This window comes from Gallus gallus, chromosome 20, assembly GCF_016699485.2.
Source record: "Gallus gallus isolate bGalGal1 chromosome 20, bGalGal1.mat.broiler.GRCg7b, whole genome shotgun sequence".
In the NCBI taxonomy this organism is placed as follows: domain Eukaryota; kingdom Metazoa; phylum Chordata; class Aves; order Galliformes; family Phasianidae; genus Gallus; species Gallus gallus.
Genome location: NC_052551.1, coordinates 6,131,995 through 6,150,088, shown reverse-complemented (window position 1 = coordinate 6,150,088; position 18,094 = coordinate 6,131,995). Strand labels below are relative to the sequence as shown.

General features: G+C 37.5%; 1 protein-coding gene across 36 annotated transcripts in view; it reads left to right on the top strand.

The window, feature by feature from the left end:
* Positions 1-18,094, top strand: part of ZMYND8 (zinc finger MYND-type containing 8) — a 66,172-nt gene that overhangs the window by 24,496 nt on the left and 23,582 nt on the right. For 19 of the 36 annotated variants that reach the window (XM_040650912.2, XM_040650911.2, XM_046902988.1 and 16 more), the window contains 4 exons: positions 9,732-9,901; positions 14,257-14,475; positions 15,343-15,456; positions 17,086-17,178. In XM_040650912.2, coding sequence (XP_040506846.1) covers positions 9,732-9,901; positions 14,257-14,475; positions 15,343-15,456; positions 17,086-17,178 — 596 coding nt within the window. Of the gene's footprint in view, positions 1-157; positions 226-9,731; positions 9,902-14,256; positions 14,476-15,342; positions 15,457-17,085; positions 17,179-18,094 lie in introns of all 36 variants that reach the window. The other 17 variants (XM_040650916.2, XM_040650917.2, XM_040650915.2 and 14 more) reach the window with 5 other exon arrangements.

Genomic DNA, 18,094 nt, shown 5'->3' with positions numbered 1-18,094 from the left:
CTATGAATGAGTTACTACAGGCAAATGCTGTTGTCTCTCAGTATAAAGAAACTCAAAGATGTAAACATCTCTTGGTTTAAATAATACCACTGTTGTTTGGACTGAAGGAACAAAAGTACCCTGCAATGAAATACTTGCACGTGATTGCTTGTTACAGTTCAGTGTAGTTGAATGCCAGCTGCCTGTCCACACTCCTCTTGTACTTGCAGCAGACTGGACTTTCAGGTAAACCAAGCTGCAATTCATGTTGCATTTACTCATTGCATTTCTATCCTTTTTGTCCTTACGGATAGTAATTTTCTTTCAGTTCTCTGGTAGGATTAGATGAGGTAGTATGTATTATCTCTGTCATCTGTCTGACAGCTCAGAAGAGATTTGCTTACTCCTTTTGGCTCCCTTTGCCCCATACTTTCCCCCCTTCTCTGCTCATTGTCTTGCACTTCAGCCTCCATCCATGGACCATTTTGTGATGTTTACTTCTGTATTTCAGTTGACAAAGCTAGCAGAAAGTTAACGATTTTTTTGTTGTTTTAATGACCTCTGAAAGAGGATATCTCCTGGTCCTCCCTATTCCTAGCTTTGTGGTCCCACCACTTTATTCCTTTGTGGGGCTTGTCAGATCCCAAGGGGAGTTATTAGATACATTTGGCTGCCCATGGTATAACTCACCTTCAGTTCACCTTAGGAAGACTTTGACCCAGATACTGATGATAATATTACAAATTTCACCTGCATCAAGTGAGTTAAATTGTTTCTTTTTCACTCTGAAATTCAGTATCTAAAAGACTTTTATGAGTTTAATCCATATTTATGTAGGTGTCTGCATTTTCACACTGTTGCTTTACTTAGCACAGAAACGGATGTATGGTCCATACAACAGGTTTCGGTTTTCTTACCTTAATTGGAGTGCTGATCTGACTTTAAGGTGTACTGATTTAATGAATTAAGCCCATGAGAAACCTTTTGCTTTCCTTGTAGGGTTAAAATGAAATTTCCCAAGACATTAAGCTGATTAAATAACTCATGATTATTGAAAGGGATGGACTTTCATCTTTCAGTCTCATCTTTCATTCCCATGATACTGCAGCTCCCATTGCTTGGGCTTGGATCAATTCAAAATAGAAAAAAGAGAAGACTTGTGTTTTGTGCTGAGTTTGCTATTGGTACAACTCTCTGAACAAGCTCATGGGCAAACTCCTGTAGCAATTGAAGGGGGAGTGGTTTGTAAAACAAAGACAGGATTACCATAATGCTAGTTTAGATTGGCTCAGCCTGTCACTGCAAGGAAGTTGCTGTTCTGTATGCAGGCGGACTCTTCAACATCAGTGAGATTGATCTGAAAGGACTTCGTTGGTCAAATATAGGAAAGATAGAACTTAACAGAAGTGGAATTACAGTGTGTCTGTAATCTTGTTCAGAATTTTGTTTTGTATATTTTAGAGAGGATGTATATGAGGAAATTGATCTTGGATGGACAAGCTCTTAAGGGAAGCATGGAGCCCTACTTTATTTATTTATTATTACGCTCTGAGAAGCAGGAGTTGAATCCCGAGTGTTGTGTAACTTCACTGTTGTCTTGAAGAAGCTGTTATGCTGCAAGTTTGTAGCTTAACTTGCTCTGCTACAGTGTGTTTTTATAACCATTGTGAGGCCATGTGTTCCGGTAGTTGTACTAAACCTAATTAAATGCTTTAAAGCCAGCTAGCTCAATGCAGACCTCATCATAAATATTCTTTAGAATAAACAGTTCAATTTTACTTGTTGTAAATGAATTCTAGTTCAGATTAAGCTAAGCTAAAACATGCATTGTTTAATCTGAAACCAGAGGGTGTCAACGTAGCCTTTTGAGTTGGTTTGAGTAAGGTGGTGATTTCAAGGCAGGCTAAGCTTGGCAGACTGCTCAGTGCTGCAGTTTTACCCACTTGCTTCAATAGTTAAGCTGGCAGGAAACTAACAACCATAAAACATGCTTAGTTTTTTACTAGCTTAGTATGCTGCAATAGCTTGGTAGGCTGCCAGAACTAGTGTAAGAGAGAGGACAAGAATATACCAGTTGGGTGCAGGAAGTGTAGAACTTTGCAGCCAGCCTTTAGATAGGCTTAGGCTCTAAGAAAACTAGAGCTTAAAACCATAGCTGAGACTTCTTATGCTTTAGAACGTGATACATAAAGGTGAGTCTTTAGAGTAGTCAGAGTAGTCAGACACTCCAGCTGCATTTTTCTACCCCTCTCCTTAGGCTAGCACTGGTGCTTATGCTATTGCATAGAGAGCAGTGTCAAGAAGTTTTATAGTATATGTTTTACTCTAATCATGAACTGATTTTTTTAATGACTACACACAAGTGCCTCTCTGCAGGAAGGTGTAGAGGCAGACCTCTGGTGGAGTTGAGAAGGGAATGGGAGCAGACTTACTGTAGTACTACAGTTCTAATTTAGATCTGCTTATAAGCTGTGGATGGGCGGCTTCAATAAGGATGCGGTTTTAAAATACACTGCTGTCATGGTCAGAACAAGCAGGTGTAAGACATCTGAGAACTGGAAATGGAAAATGATGGCTTCAAAAAGAATAAAAGGAGTCTTAAAAAAAAAAACACAACAGAACAAATGCAGAAGCAGATTGCTATTTAGCAAAGGAGAAAGGCTGTGGAGTAGATTATTGTAATATTTTGTCCTTTGCATATCATACATTAACATTTCTGACAGAAACATCTTGTTGTATTTCTGTTCCAGCCCTATGGACTACTTTTTAACTTTGTTTATTAAATATTTCAAGATGGAGCTTTCAAGGCTTTCTGGAGGATTTCCTGAGTGTTTCCAGGTTGTGTTCTCAGAGCAGTGTAACCAGCTTAATTATTGTCTGATGCAGTTCTTTCCGTGTCTTTCCATGTACTTGTTCTCTCTAGACAACAGTAGGCTCTTTACTGGGCTTTTTGTACTATTAACTTGAAGACTTTAGACTTTTCTTTATAATTTCATTATCAGGTTAGTTTTTTGCCTGTTTAACTACTTACCCCCAGCCTACTTACTTGTTAGCTGTGGTGGCACATGGACTTCCATAAAGGTTTCATGTATTTCAGCTAGTACTCTTGTTTGCTTGCGTAGTGACTAGTAAAAAGGAGTTCTTTAACTTCCTCCTTCCCATCATCAGTCATGCGTTCCTTACGTTTCCTTTGCGTCTGTACTGGCACTTAGCCAGTTTGATTCTAAGTCAGTTAAGGATTTGGATGTGGAAGTAATTTTCTACCTGCTTATCTCCCTGAACCAGATTACTAGGGAGTTGAATAGACGTTGTTGCTAGGATCAGATGTGCCTGTCAGTGACAGCTCATCATTAGATGGTCTTAGCTGTATAATAAAATCATATACTGAAACAGTACTACACTTAACAGTAAGAATTCTTACTTAGACAACTTTTGTAATGTGTCAGGTTTGTATTTAAGGCTTGTATTTTAAGGACATCTCTCAGCGATAAAGGTATTGTTCAGATATTTTAAGTAGAAATACAAAATGACTAGTAAGACCGAATTTCTAGAAAACTTCTATCTTTTGTAATAGTTTCATAATAGTATAACATGTTTCAACTTTTGGCACAGCGAGAATTTCTTACAAGTAAGAAATTCTTGTCTCAATGTGAAATGTAATATGAGACTGCTGCAGTGAGAAGTAGTACAGCCTGAGGCTTTTTTTTTCTACTACTGAGGGTCTTCAGGAGTGCCTTGAGGCATCAAGTCCCCCTGCAGCCAGGCTGTGGCTCATAAGCTGCTTACCTCCCTTACATCGCCAAAGGTTGCCGTGTATTTCTTGCTCTCTGTTTTCCAAAGTCCTAAACTGAAGAAACATGTAACAGCCTCTTTTTGTACTTGCAATTGTAATGAAGGAGTTCATTAGGATTTACACAACCATGGCTAACCTCTCTTATTTTTTACATTAAGCAACTGAACTGAGTTAATTGCACCAGTTGAAGTTTCTGGAATGTAAACAGGGCTTTAGTGGTTGATTGCAACTGCATCATATTTCAAAATTCTGGCATAAGATTAAAATGCCTCAGAGTTTGCATTTAAGTTCAAAAAGAGTTATCCATCATTTTGTTAGGTGTTCTGTAGATAATTGAGCTTGATATAGTATAATAGGTAGTGGATTTGAACTATCATAAATCTGTTAGCAACTGTTCAGGATAATAAAAAATATATATAAATGAAAGACTTCATACTTGTGGAAACCGTATAAAGCAGTAATTGAACCATCTACCAAATCAGACTGTAAGGATGATGACACTGGGGTGATGTTGCTCCTTTTTCTCTCAGAATACTTGATTGATTTACCTCAACACCATTTAAAATACATGAATTCAGAGCTTTTGAAGTGGAGGAAGGAAGGGAGAAGTGATGGAGAAGTTAGAAGTCCAGTCTTCTTCTGGGAGCAGCAGTCACTCATCCTGTAGTTCCATGATGGCATAGTCAAACAGTGATTTTTAAGCCCTAGGTGAAGCTGAGGTTAGCTTGTCATTCCTTGGTGGATGTTTTGCAAGAACATTCATAATTATTTATGTTAATACTGGTGATGTAGAAAAATTAATAAACTAGTAATGAACAAGTAGCTATTAATTAGAATTAAAAGGGTTATTTCAAGTATCCATTTTCTCACTTGCACTAGCAATGATATTTAAGTAATATTAAGGCAAAAATACATAATCAAAAATCAATAAGTGGAATAAGATTGCTTGGCAAATTAATTCAATAGTTCAATTAAATTTATCGTAATTTTAATGAAATGTTAAATCATTATTTTTCTGTAATGCCCTTCATTTAATATATAGAGCATTTCATTTTTTTCTGAGTGCTGAGTTACTGCCATCTGATCTTTGCCTTTTCAAGTAGAAAAGGTGGGTGCACAATTGATGCTCATTGATGAGAAGTTTGGTTTGAGTTGACTTACTCAATATGTGACAGGAGTTTCCTGGAAGAAGCAAGGAGATGACAGAGCACTGTTGACAATGAACTGGTGTGGTGAGATGCACTTCAAAGTGAGATTGTTCTTGCTCATCGAACACCTTTGTAAAAATATTTGCTTGAGGTGGAAGAGACACACACATTCTTGCTGTTATTTTTCAGAGCAGAAATTTGCATCTGTCTCCTATGTAACCATCCTGGTGACCAAGATTACTGCATAATTTACATGTGGTGGTCTTTGTTCTTTCCTCTTGGATTTGTTTTACTTGGTTCAAGGAGTAAGTATTAAAGTGAATTACATTTGGAAACTCATCCAGGTTAAAAATCGCCCTCTTTCCTGACAGATTATTTTAAGAGGTAAATTTCTTGATCTGGTTCACAGAACAGCTTCACATACTCTGCTAACACAGCTGGAAGAGCCAAGGCAGTGTGTGCTAAACAGGGTACTGCTGTTGAGAGTAATTCTCGTAAAATGCAACATAGGCATTCCTTGTAGTTTTCAGTTCTAGTTAAAATAACTCAGTTTAAGTAGGTACTGACATTCCTATTTTATCTAAGCTGAATTAAAAAATGGTCATAATATTAGTTCCCTTGCTGATTGGTAGATTGGCACCAGAGTGACAGTTAAGGGCCCTAGATTCTTCCACCAGCATAATTAAACCTGAAAGGGAATGCCTTTGCATTGCTTTTTTTCCTGTCTATTCCTTTTTTTTCCCCTTTTTTTTTCCCCTCAGTTATATTGCCCTCAGAAAATCTCTGGCTATTTCAATAACTTGTCAGTTGAAAAAAGTCAAATATGTAATTCAGGTCAGTTTTTATGTGTGATACCTGAGTTCTCACTCACGTATGTGAAAATCTCTGACATTCTCAGACTTGAGCCACGGAAGAAACTTACACTAGTTTAATGTAAGTAGTTTTCAAAATCAGTTAACCAAACATATATTTTTGTGGGATCATGATTAGTTTGGTTTAATTGGTATTGAATCAGTACCTCTTTCCAGTTAAAGTGTGGTTTGGATTTATAACTGAAATGCAGTTCAGTTCTCATTTAGTGTACAGCACTGTAACTCTTCCTGGCCTGAATGAGGCAGCTCAGGATAAAACATCATTGAAAAGTAAGAAAGCATCACTTGATGGAAGCAGGCCAATAACTTAAACTTTACACTCAATTTTCCTTTTGCTTTCCAGAGCTCGTGTACCACATTCAGTGCCACTGACAACTTTATAATCCCCAAATAGGCCAAATTGCTAAAGCAAAGTGGTGTGCTCCTCTGGTGGCATTTTTTGTGTCTGGAAGTAAGAAATAGAAGCCAAACGGCAGAAAGCTGTACTCTTCTGTTACTCTCATGGTTTCAGCTGTGCCTGTGTATATACACTGGAAATAAATGCTGAAGACTGAGTTATGCTGAGGAAACTCAAGCTAATAGGTCCTTGCAAGTACTGCAAGGATGTTGTTTGCAGTAGAGAGAGACAATTCTACAGACCTATGCATTGGAAAAACAAGGTTTAAGGTACGGTCAGCACTTCCCAGTGAGAATAGTTTAGTTATGACTTCTTTCAGGAATGTATGAAAAGGCCTTGTTAAGAAATGCAGGTTATAGAAGAGAAACAAAGATGTTGTGCAAGCTGTCTGAGCTGGTTGGTGATAGCAAGATGAGAAAAGAGATGGCATGATGCAGTTTTTTGCTGCTCACTCTGAGTGCAGTTCCTGTGCTAAGTAAGCTCTATTTTGTGTAATTGAAAAGTTAGAATTCAGAACTCATTTTTGTATTAGCTTTGATTGCTTTGGTTAAATTGTGGGATTTGGTTTAGCTGACACTGCTGCAGTTTTTCTTCCATGATAGCTCTATTGGCTCAGCTCTCATGGGATGAATGAAGTGTATGCCAACCAAAGGAGTTCTGCTACCTTCTGTGCATGATTAGCTAAACTGAAAAAAAAACCTCTCACTAGTCTGTCAGCATAACTGTACCTGTATTATTATACCTGTAGTATTTAGAGAAATGTGCCTTGGTTGTTAACCTTATCTTTATTTGTACAAATCATTATTGCAGACAGTTTTATTTCTCTTTATTGACTGTTTGACCTCTACGTTTGCAGAAAATTCAGAAATCATCTGGAAGTGTAATTCAGTTCTTCATTATGTTATTGACCTTCTAAGACTTGTGCTATGTAACAAACTGTATCACCTTTGAATGTGATTCAGTCTAATATCAATTACATGGGGCATTATTTTGAGTAGAGTTTGAAACCAAATTTTGTTTTCTTGGCTTTCTTTTAAGAATGTCTAATGAGAAAGTGTCAGCAGCCCATATTATTTGTGATACCTGCAGCTTTGTTGTAGGAAGGAATTGCATTTGACAGTCTACTGTAAACTCTCTTAAAACTCTTAGGTTTGTATTCAGTCCATATAACCTCAGTTTCCTGATTAAAAGACCTTAAGTCAGCAGCATGCATGACCTTACCTGCCTGTACAGTAGGAGGGAAGTCAACTGTGTTGTTTTGTGGAGATTTGAATCAATCTCTGTATGCATTTTTCCTACTGTACAGACAGAGTAGCATGTGATTGAACTTGGATACCTCTGTAAGGATGCCTGAATGCACTCAGGATTAGTACAGGCAATGGAAAGATGTACTACCTAAGACTGGAAACTGGAAGGAGCTTGGACTCTTGACTAACCTGTCCTGCTAACTGAGAGCCTTTACAGACATGTGGCAGTGGATTAAAGTCAGATGCCTGAGATGTTACCTCCTCATGCCATCTGCCAGCTCCTATGGTGAGCATTGTTGCTTCTAGTAGAGACATGGGTCACTTCTGAATGAACATCTGAAGTACTTGTTTTCAGCCCAACTTTTTAATATGATTGGGTGGAAATTGGAGTAGGTCCAGGACATGTGCCACAGGCAGGGTAGATGACTGACAGTGATAACTGCCTGAGATAGAATGGCTAAGTTGACACAAGTATTATCCTGTCTTTAGTCTGTGAACGCTTTTGTGCATCTCTCTCACACAAGGATAAGTGGGATTCCTAAAGCTGATGAGGTTAATATAATCTTTCATTTTGGGAAAGGAGATATGAACTATTATGCATGGAAAGTATTATTTAAATATGTTAACTTTCATTGGAGATTTCAGGTAGGGTCTTTCAGTGAGTTCTGGTGGCTTGGCAAACCCAATACAACTCAGCCCATCACTCAGTGAGACCTGGAAGGAAAGATGACAGATTCAGGAAGGAAGGGATTATGCCCCAGCAGTTTGATTGACTTTGTCTTCTGTTGGGGAGCTGTGAAGAACGCAAACACTCTTCAAGGTGGCATTAATGATAAAGCAGCATTTCTTTTTTCCTTCCTTTGTTTCTGTCCAGTAGAACTGCTTTGCTGAAGGTGAAGCACTTGTCTGGTTGTGCAACAAGTGGGGCTACAGAAAGAAACCACTCACCAAAAAGGTTTTTTGACAGATTTTATTCCTCAACAGTTTTGTGTGTAGCTACAAAAAAAGCTCATGCTAGCACAAGTGAGTAGGGAATTGACAGCATGGGAATGACTTCGCAGAGGTTTCAGTTGTTTCTCTTTGACAATGATGACTTCTGACCCCTAGGGTTGTGTCTATCATTTTGTTTTGTTAAACACATTAAAGCTTATGAAAAAAAAGACCACGTTGAACAGAATCTGTTGAATTTTCATTTGTATTTTGTCAGGATTGCTTGCTGATCAGCGATAGCCTATTGCAGCTGATGGTACTTCTTGTTTTATGTCAGTACTTTGTAATTGAGCTAAGCTTTCCATATCCATTAGGAATGCTTATTTATTTATTTATTTATTTATTTTTACCTGAGATTTCTGATGAGTTTGTCAGTGTTTGCTGTTTTACTTCTATAAAATGTGTTAACAAAATGTAGCATCATTGTGAGAGTGAAACAGACTTGAGGATCAACAATGGATTGGTAAAACTGGCTCTCAGTTTCTTCTTTGTCTCTTTTTAAGAATGTTTGCAGCTCATAGCACTCACCAGGGCTGCTTAAGTTTGCTGCTGTGTTGGTTTAAGCAGCTTGATGAGCGTACACTTAGATACCAAATGATGAAAAGCACTTCATCATTAAAGCAGTTGAGACATGGGCACGTGTTTCCTTCTGCCATCTTTGTTGCCTGGAGTGATAACTTTGGATCTAGATGGATGCTGTGACTTAAAAAACCGCTCTAGTCATTTTCTCGGCAGATGTGAGACCTCTCCCTGTAAGAGGCACTGAAAAGTTATGTCACTTTCTCTTTTTATTCTCTTTAACTGTGAAATGTTAAGAAATGCGTGAGAGTCTTGTCTTTTTTCTATTTTTTTTTTTTATTTCAATAGGTACATTTAAATATGGGAAATAGGAAGAAAGTCTGACCTCATCATTTACCATGTTTATGCTTCTGTTGCTTATCTTCCTAAATTACATCAGTGAAGATTTCAGGAATCATAATTATTTTTCTTTTTGAGAGAGATTGAGGAAATTCGTATGAAATGGATTTCTACTGAACTACAGAATGTAATTGTTATTACACTTTAAAAAAGAATAATATTTAGAATGAGATGAGTGACCAGAATTCCGGGGGAAAAGAAACAAATGTTTAATGTCACCTAAATTAGCATATATTGAAATTCCATTTGACAGTGGCATTGTTTGTGCTTCCAGTTTTGTGTATGATTGCATAATGGGCAGTTGAGAAATTCTGTTCAGTGAGGGAGTGTGTATGATAAACCATGGTGTTCACTGAACATTTTTCACTGATATGTACTCTCTAACAGGTTTGTTTGTATCTGACGTAGATCCTGGCTCTGCCGAACGCACAGCACAAAAAAGGAAGTTTCCCAGCCCTCCACATTCCTCTAATGGCCACTCACCCCAAGATGCATCTACAAGTCCCATAAAAAAGAAAAAGAAACCTGGTCTATTAAACAGTAATAATAAAGAACAGGTAAGAGAAGTCCTGGTCTTGTTATGCTAGGATATGAACCAATGAAAGATGGATGTAGAGACAGCTGAACAGGACCCCCTCCTCTTTAGGAAGCTTAATTTTTGTACTAGAAAGTAGATATTCACTGAGGGTGCAGTGGGTGTAGGAGTTGGCATTTTAAGTTAGATTTGGGTACTTACAATTTTTTTAAAAATTTTTATTTTTGGTATGAGAGCATGCTTTTTGGTGTTGTTAAAGCTATCAAGACTTATAACAGTAAATGAAATTAAAAGGAAATGTAGAGGGATATGATGTCCTAGGTTAAGAAAGATACCATAATATCTCTGGGAATCTGTTATCTGTTCCCAGTCCTCTTGCCAATTGTTAACAGAAGTCCTGCTGCTCCCATGGTACTTCACAGATTCTCTCCCCTTCCTTTTACTGATGAGCAGTATATATTGCTACCAAAGTTGATGAATCAAAGGATCATACTGGCAGTATTTTTCAGTCTTCATATTTGAAACGTCATTTTCAGTGACTTCTGAATATTGAATTTATAGCATTTGTTGTAGCTCGTGAAAGAACTTGACTCCAGAAGACTGACAATTTCAGAGTCACTGTATGATGCAAATGAAGGAATTGTATGAATTACATTGAATATCAGATGCTGTAAAGCAGCTCTATCATCCTGGAGGAGATTATATGAAAGCAATCTTTAGCTCCACTGAAATGATTTCTCATCCAGTTTGCAGATGACATGCCTGTGTTCTGTTCAGAGTGCTTTTGTGTGTTAATGTGTTTTACCACTATCTTATAAACACAGGATTAAGTTGTGTGGATTTGAAGCTTTTTTCCCCTCGTGTAATAGCATCCACATTAAAAATCATCCTGGTACGACTGTACTGGTTTAGAACGGAAATTGAATTCCTAATCACTGCAGTTTATTCTGGAACAGAGACCTTGAATAAATCAGGCCAAAGAATGGTCTTTCAGTGCTAAATGAATTTTATTTAAGGGTACTGGAGAGTCTAGTAACAGCACGTGTAGGCATTGCTGATGTAGTTTAATGTTGTCAGTTTGGCTTTTTCTGAGTTCACTGCAGGTTCTTAGAATTCCTACGCATCTCGGATGTTTGCAAGGGAGATGATGTTGCTGTGCTGCAGTTTAGGTTTCTAACTATGCACTGTAGAGATAATGGTACAGACAGCAAGGCTGAATGTCAGAGGATTCCTTTCCACCGTTCATTCATGCATTTAAAAATACATTGTGAAAAAATAATTGTAGTTGAATACATCTGTTCCCCTCAGTAAATCATTTTCTGTTTTCCAGGTATTTCAAACCTGAAATACTGCAGGATAGAAAATGTCTAATGAAGAAAAGCAAACTAGGCATATTGTTTGGCTGTAATTGTTATAAGATAGCAAGGAAGTATTTTTTTTTTTTTTTTTTTGATTTTGTAAGTTGCTTTTAACTTAATGCTGTCCTTCTTGCCAAGTTTGAAATGAACATACCTGAAGGTGATTGTTTCTATAAGGTGTACCAAACTGTTTTATATAATAGCAGTTAATGTTAAAGATCCTTTAACTGCTGAAGAGCTAAGCACACAGTACTTGTTTTGCTCCTAGTCTAGGTCTCAAGTATAATGTAGCTGATAGCTGTGATTCTGCTTGGCTGATAAATCTGTTGTGAGGTCTAACATCAGTGGAGCCTCCAGATTAATATTCTTCACCATTGAGTGCTTGGTAGTGCTGGTGTGTATCAAGATACCATCACTAAAGCTATCATTGCACAATGCTTTGTACTAAGATGCTATGCATGTTCAGAATGGTGTCAACAGGTATTTAAAGTATTGAAATACAAAAAATTATGGAGATGTAGAGTATAGCCAAAAGAGGTTAAAAAACATCAGGAACTAAAACAGTTGGTCAGCTACGATGTATTTGAAGTTAGCAGCTTTGTTCCTACTTAGCTTCAGTGTTTGTTTAAACTGGCTAGAAATAGTAATCTTTTTCTTGCCTAAAAAGTACTACAGTACTGTTGTTTTTCCTTCAGTTTTATATGTGTCCTACTAACATTACTGAAACTGTAAGAGCAAGCTGCCACTTACTTGAGCTTGAACTGACTTGTGAAACTGTTGGGAGAACAAAGCTTTTCTTTCATGACTGTTAACGTTTAAACTCTTAAAACATGTTGCTCTGATTAGAACAAGTGAAAGGCTCCTTTGATGTAGCTCAGGGGTTCATTTTCTGTCATTTTGTTCTGTTGTTTGGGTCTTTTTTGAGTCTCATTCCTAACTTCTTTTTTTCCTGGCCCTCTGTCTTAGCTCAGACAAAACAAGGTGATATGTATCTGAAAGATAGGAACATCCTCACACAGAGAATTAATTCCTCCCATATTCTAGCAAGAATGGGCTATTTTATTTAGATACAGTAAGCTCATTTCTATGTAATTGTTTACAGATTTTAAATTTCTTTTAAAACAGGAAGTCAGTGTGGATGTGCTGCCCATAGCTGCATCTCCTACTACCAAGACTTCAGTTTCAAAATCTCTTGAGTATTGAGATTTTGGTCTTAAGCTGTGGTGCATGTAACCGCAAACAAAATGTGCTTCTGCTGTCAATTGTAACTTTCTCTTTTTTGCTCTGCGTTTACATGTGCACTTCTATTCTGGTTTGAATCATTGGCATAGTAATACATTTGTAATGTAGGTAAAGCCTTTCCCTGCCCCTCTTATTCTCCAAGAGCACATAGAACCTTCCTTGTACAGGTCTGGTTGTATTCTGTGTTTAAACACATATACAGAGAAAGTACAGAAAATAATGCTTGGTCCATTTCTGTGCTATCTTTTTAGTAGCTGCAGTGTGTGTAGAATAGGAAATGAAAACTGCCAAAGCAGGAATTCAAGTGGAACATTAGGTAGCAGAATGCTTTTAAAATTACAGTAAAATTTTATGGATAATATTCTTTCTTTGCATGAAATATCATACAGTAAATGATTATTAGAGGTAATATATCTTCTGGTATATCTTTTGAGATATAATATCTCCAGCTGGATTGTCAAAGAATACCTCTTCTGCATCACCAAACTTGTCATTGAAGTCTTTCTATTCACAAGGATAATTAGACCTTGTCCTTTGTTACTTTATAAATCTAGAAAGAACACAGTCTGAGCAGGCGTGATGGTGGTTTGTGGTTTATAACGTATGTCCTGTGTGACTAGTTTTGTACAGGGTGCCACAGAGATACCCAGCTTTTGCATGTTGTTTGACTGCTTTAGCAATCAGGGAGGCATGTTGACAGCTCAAGGGCCTAAGAACTTGTGCAGCTCTGTATGATGTAGGAAGTGCACCCAATTACCCGAGAACCAAACGAACTGGTGCTGCAAACTACAAGCATCTGCTTGTGTAGTTACAAGTAACGTCACAAACAAATGGCTTTATGACAAACAAAGTCACAGCAAATAAACAGTGTAAAATTTGTGATTATTTATCTCCATCCCCTCCTCAGCAAACCACCTTTAATTAATACCAAACAGAAAACTAAAGTTCCCTTATCATTAATAAATAGAACTCAGTTTTCCGATGATTATATGCTTCTCTTCAAATGCAATCTAGGAAACATTGGGTATTTGTTGTCCAGTTTTGGCTCTCCCAGGCTCTCCTGTTCCCATGTTTTGGTATCATCTGTGTCACCTTTAAGCAGTTCGAGGCACAAGTGAAAGAGCAGTCTGTGCAGTTTATGAGGTTAACATTATTTTCTAGTGCAGACAAACCAGTGGAGATTGTGTCTTAAATTCTGATATGCATTTAAATGGTGGATTAAATTTTTCCCCAGGATTGTGCTGCTGGGGTCACCCTGTTAAAGATGTGAATCTGCTTCTGTGCCATCCCACTTTACGTTTTGCTTTATCAGTTAAAATCAGCATTGACTTGCTTGGTTCTGAAACGTTGGGAGTTACTGTAATTTAGAACAGGTTTCTGTGGTGCTCAGCTACTTGTTTCAGGACTGATTAATTTCTTCAGTTGTGCCAGGCTTAGCTATCACTACATCTCTCAGCATGTAGCTCCTGCAGCCCCGTGGAATTCTCAGTTTGAGGATGTTGGATTGCATGACTTGTACTTGATGTCCTCACTTGCCACAAAAATTTATTTTGAGTGCTGAGTGTAATATGCATCATTTGGCATCTGAATATGAAATGAATCTCTTCATGAATGATTTTGTGCAATAAATAAGATATTATGTTTACATAAACGTTAATCAAACTCTGTAGATTGCTGTTTGTTTTATATATAATGATATTTATTGCTATGAATGTTATTTTTTATAAAATGCAAATTTGTTTTGAAACCAAACCTGTTTTTCTTGCCTACATTTCAGTCAGAACTAAGACATGGTCCGTTTTACTATATGAAGCAGCCACTCACCACAGACCCTGTTGATGTTGTACCACAGGATGGACGGAATGATTTCTATTGCTGGGTTTGTCATCGGGAAGGCCAAGTCCTCTGCTGTGAACTCTGCCCTCGGGTTTATCATGCTAAGTGTCTGAAACTGACAGCGGAACCAGAGGGGGATTGGTTTTGCCCAGAATGTGAGGTTAGTTTGATATAAGGAGTGGATTTCTTCCGTATATGAGTGATACAAGCAGGTGTTTTTTTACATTCCAGAGTGTTTCTGTTCTATTCTATATTGCCTCTTGGTACTAGGAAAATGTTGTGCAAAAAAGGAGCATCTCTTGCTGCTTCCTTGCTTTTTCTCTGTCTGTTCACCTGGACTCTGTTGGCCATCTCACCGTGACTCTTCAACTTTATACCATCTCTAGGAAAGGCAAACAGTGATCCCTACATTTTACCTCTAATTCTGAAAACATTCCACAGTTTTGTCTAGTTTACTTCATGCTGCTTCTTGTGGGCTGATCAGCTCTGCAGAGTGCTCAGAACATGTGCACTGTAGGGTCTATATAAACAAGAGGATATTATTAGTACTATATTTTTCTGCAGGTCTGAGGAAGAATTTAACTATTCCTCTCCAACAATTCCTGGGGAGAGAATAATTTGCATCATAGTATCTACAATGAAAGTAAATTGGTTTATCACATAGCCTTTTTTGTAACCATGTATTGCATTATATAGAGCCTAAATGACTTTCTTCCTTATTCATGTTGCTGTGAACTTGCCTTGTCTTGGGAATTGTATGTATTCTGGCATTCTCTTGTTTGGGTGATCTAAAAGATGAATGCAGTTTTTAGTCTCTTCCCTTTTTATATATTCATTCACTTAGTTAGGCTAACATAGCCAGAATCGAGTAAAACAAGTATCTGAAGTACTTATGCTGCTTCATCAAAAATATTTTGTTTCTTAGGAAGTAGTTATTATCTTCTGTTCAAATGCTGGGATTTTTTACTGAAGAAGAATTCCCCTAGAAATGTTTGCTGACAGAATATCTTTTCATCCTAATTTTTAGAAAATCACAGTTGCAGAATGCATAGAAACACAGAGTAAAGCTATGACAATGCTCACCACTGAACAGCTATCATATTTGCTGAAGTTTGCACTACAGAAAATGAAACAGCCAGGGGTAAGGAAGATTTTTTTTTAATGCTTGTTTTGTATGTTTGTCATAATATTGGGTTTTGCTTCCTTCTGTTGATCTGAGTCTAGCTTATTTTGTCAGATTCTCTGCCGTCTACCGCCCATGTATTACAAACTACTTAGTTCAGACTGTGTATGCTGTTTCTTGATGCAGCTTCTGGGGGTAGTTTCAGTAGATGCAGTGAAGATACAGCATAGCTTTCCAATGGGAGTTTGTGTTTTCTCGCTCACTGAAAGTGAACAATGCTGTGTCTTATCTGAGGTGCACAGTGTGGTTTCTTACCAACCCAAGAATGTGGGCAAGGCTCTAGGCACAGATAATGTTAAATAATTGATTATAACCTTTAAAAACCTAGCTTTCCTCTGTTAGTAGGAATTGTTCTCACCACAAAAATTAGTTGTATTGGATACTTGCAAAACACTGAAGAATTTTTTCTCAGTATAGTGGCTACCTGTGCCATCAACTTGCATACTGTAGGAATCTGCCATCCTATGAACTTTTATCACGGAGGGAAAATGTTGTTTCCTCTAACTTTTACCAATCTCCACATCTGTGTCAGACTTAGCCCTCAAAATCATCATTTCCACCTGGAGGTTTCACATAGTCCAGTTCCTCATTCTTTCTTCTAAATTTCGGGTTGCTCTTTTTTCACTAGGCAAGCTTTGACTAGTTTTCACATGTGGGAAGAAAAAAGTGTAGTAAGATGTTTTAATGGATTGCCATGGCTTATCTGAACTCCTACTGCTATCTTGTCCCTGTAAATAAATTAGAGGAGTCTCTGTGCTTGCAAACATACAGTAAAACATATTGGAAAAACCAGATGTATGGAAGGAATCGTGGCTTCTTTACAGCTCTGGTGTCTCCATGATAAATATTTTAACAGAAAAATAGTGACAGTTTCTGGGAAGGTTACTCTTTAGTATTGATAAACGTCAGCTCTTGTAGTATTTTAACTCTGGAGTGGTAAATAGTCTCCTTTTAGAAGGAGTCATTAGAAGCTTTAAATGTTGCTTTTCAGAAGCCAAGTATCAGTGTGTGTTTATATTGAGTTGACAAAATGTTTTGAACACGCCGCTAGAAAGGCAATGTTTAATGAATGTTACAGGGATATTTTGCCCTTCAGACACTTACCTGCTGTTGTGTTGTCTGATAGCTGTATTTGGCTGTGTTCAGAGAACCACAACAGCAGATAAAGTGTAGAGTCCCTCTGATGGAGTTTTGAATTTATCTGCAAGTCACCATTGCTCTGAAAGTTCTGAGACTGATAGAATTATTTCTCATTCTATATAATGGGAGTATTTATTCTCCTAAAAACTGTGTGCTGAGGCTCAGCTAACACTCTGCTCAAAAAAGAACTACTGTAAATAAGAACAGTCCATTTTACAAAACCCCAAAGCTTGTAATTCATTACTTCCAGCACATGGAAAATCAGTTATGTGAGGGCATTTATTTTCTCATTTTGCCACTACATTACTTCACAAATTTTTACTATTACTTTTAAAGAATTTTCTCTGATGCCACAGTTGAAAGTAGTATTAGAAAAGGAGTGACTATTGAGTCGTTGATGAAACTGTTCAGTATTAAGAAGCAGTGTGATTTGTTTTCTCCTAACAGACAGAGCCATTTCAAAAGCCAGTTTCACTGGATCAACACCCAGATTATGCAGAATATATCTTTCATCCAATGGACCTTTGTACATTAGAGAAGGTTTGTATGAAGCAAAGGTCCTTTGAGTTCGATTGCTGTGGTTAAGCTTTCTGGGTTGTTTGATGGGAGGGTGAGAGATTGCTTGAAATTATTTAAGTGTTTTGATTACAGTTTTGTTACTGTAAAAACAATTGCATGTGCCAACTGAATGTGTCTGTTATATAGTCTGAGCTAATAGCAAATGCTCAGGAAAAGCAGTATAAAAGAGACAAGTTTACCCTAATGAGTTCCTTCTGTATAAATCCATCTAATTTTGGAAATCATCCTATGAGGAGACTTCATTAGTAAGATTTTACATTTGATCACCATGTTTGTTAGCTATTAACGGATTGCTGGTACGCTGATTTGTCTTGGGACCATTTGAGTGTATGACCAGAGGTCATTCTAGGCTCATCTGCTGATCAAACATTAGAACATACAGAAATAGCAAATACTAGAACATCCACTGCACCTGAGATGTGGGAGAGGAAGAAAACAGTAAAGAAATGGATTACAGGAGGTTGATTGTCAGTTCAGTAATAAGTTAAATGTTTCGAATTACAAAGTTCTTCATTCTCTGTTGCTTTAATAATAGTGTATGTAGCAATGTGAGCTTTGTTGTGGTAGTGCCTGGTGAGGAGTCCTTATTCTCCGGGCCCTGGGAGCAGAGGTCAATGTCTTTGTGGTATAAAGGTATAACAAATCCAGTCACTGATTTGATCTAACTGAATTACTTCACCTAGGTGGTAGGCTGGAATACCAAAAACTGGCTTATGGGGTATAGTAAACAATTTTTTTCTGGGTCTTGTAAAAATAAAGAAATAAAAATGCCATGGAGCGATAATGTACCAGTAGGTAAAATCAAGGACTCAGTTTTCTGTAGAGACCTCAAGTGGAATACTACCTCAGGTTGGTTAGTGATGCTCATCTGCAGCCC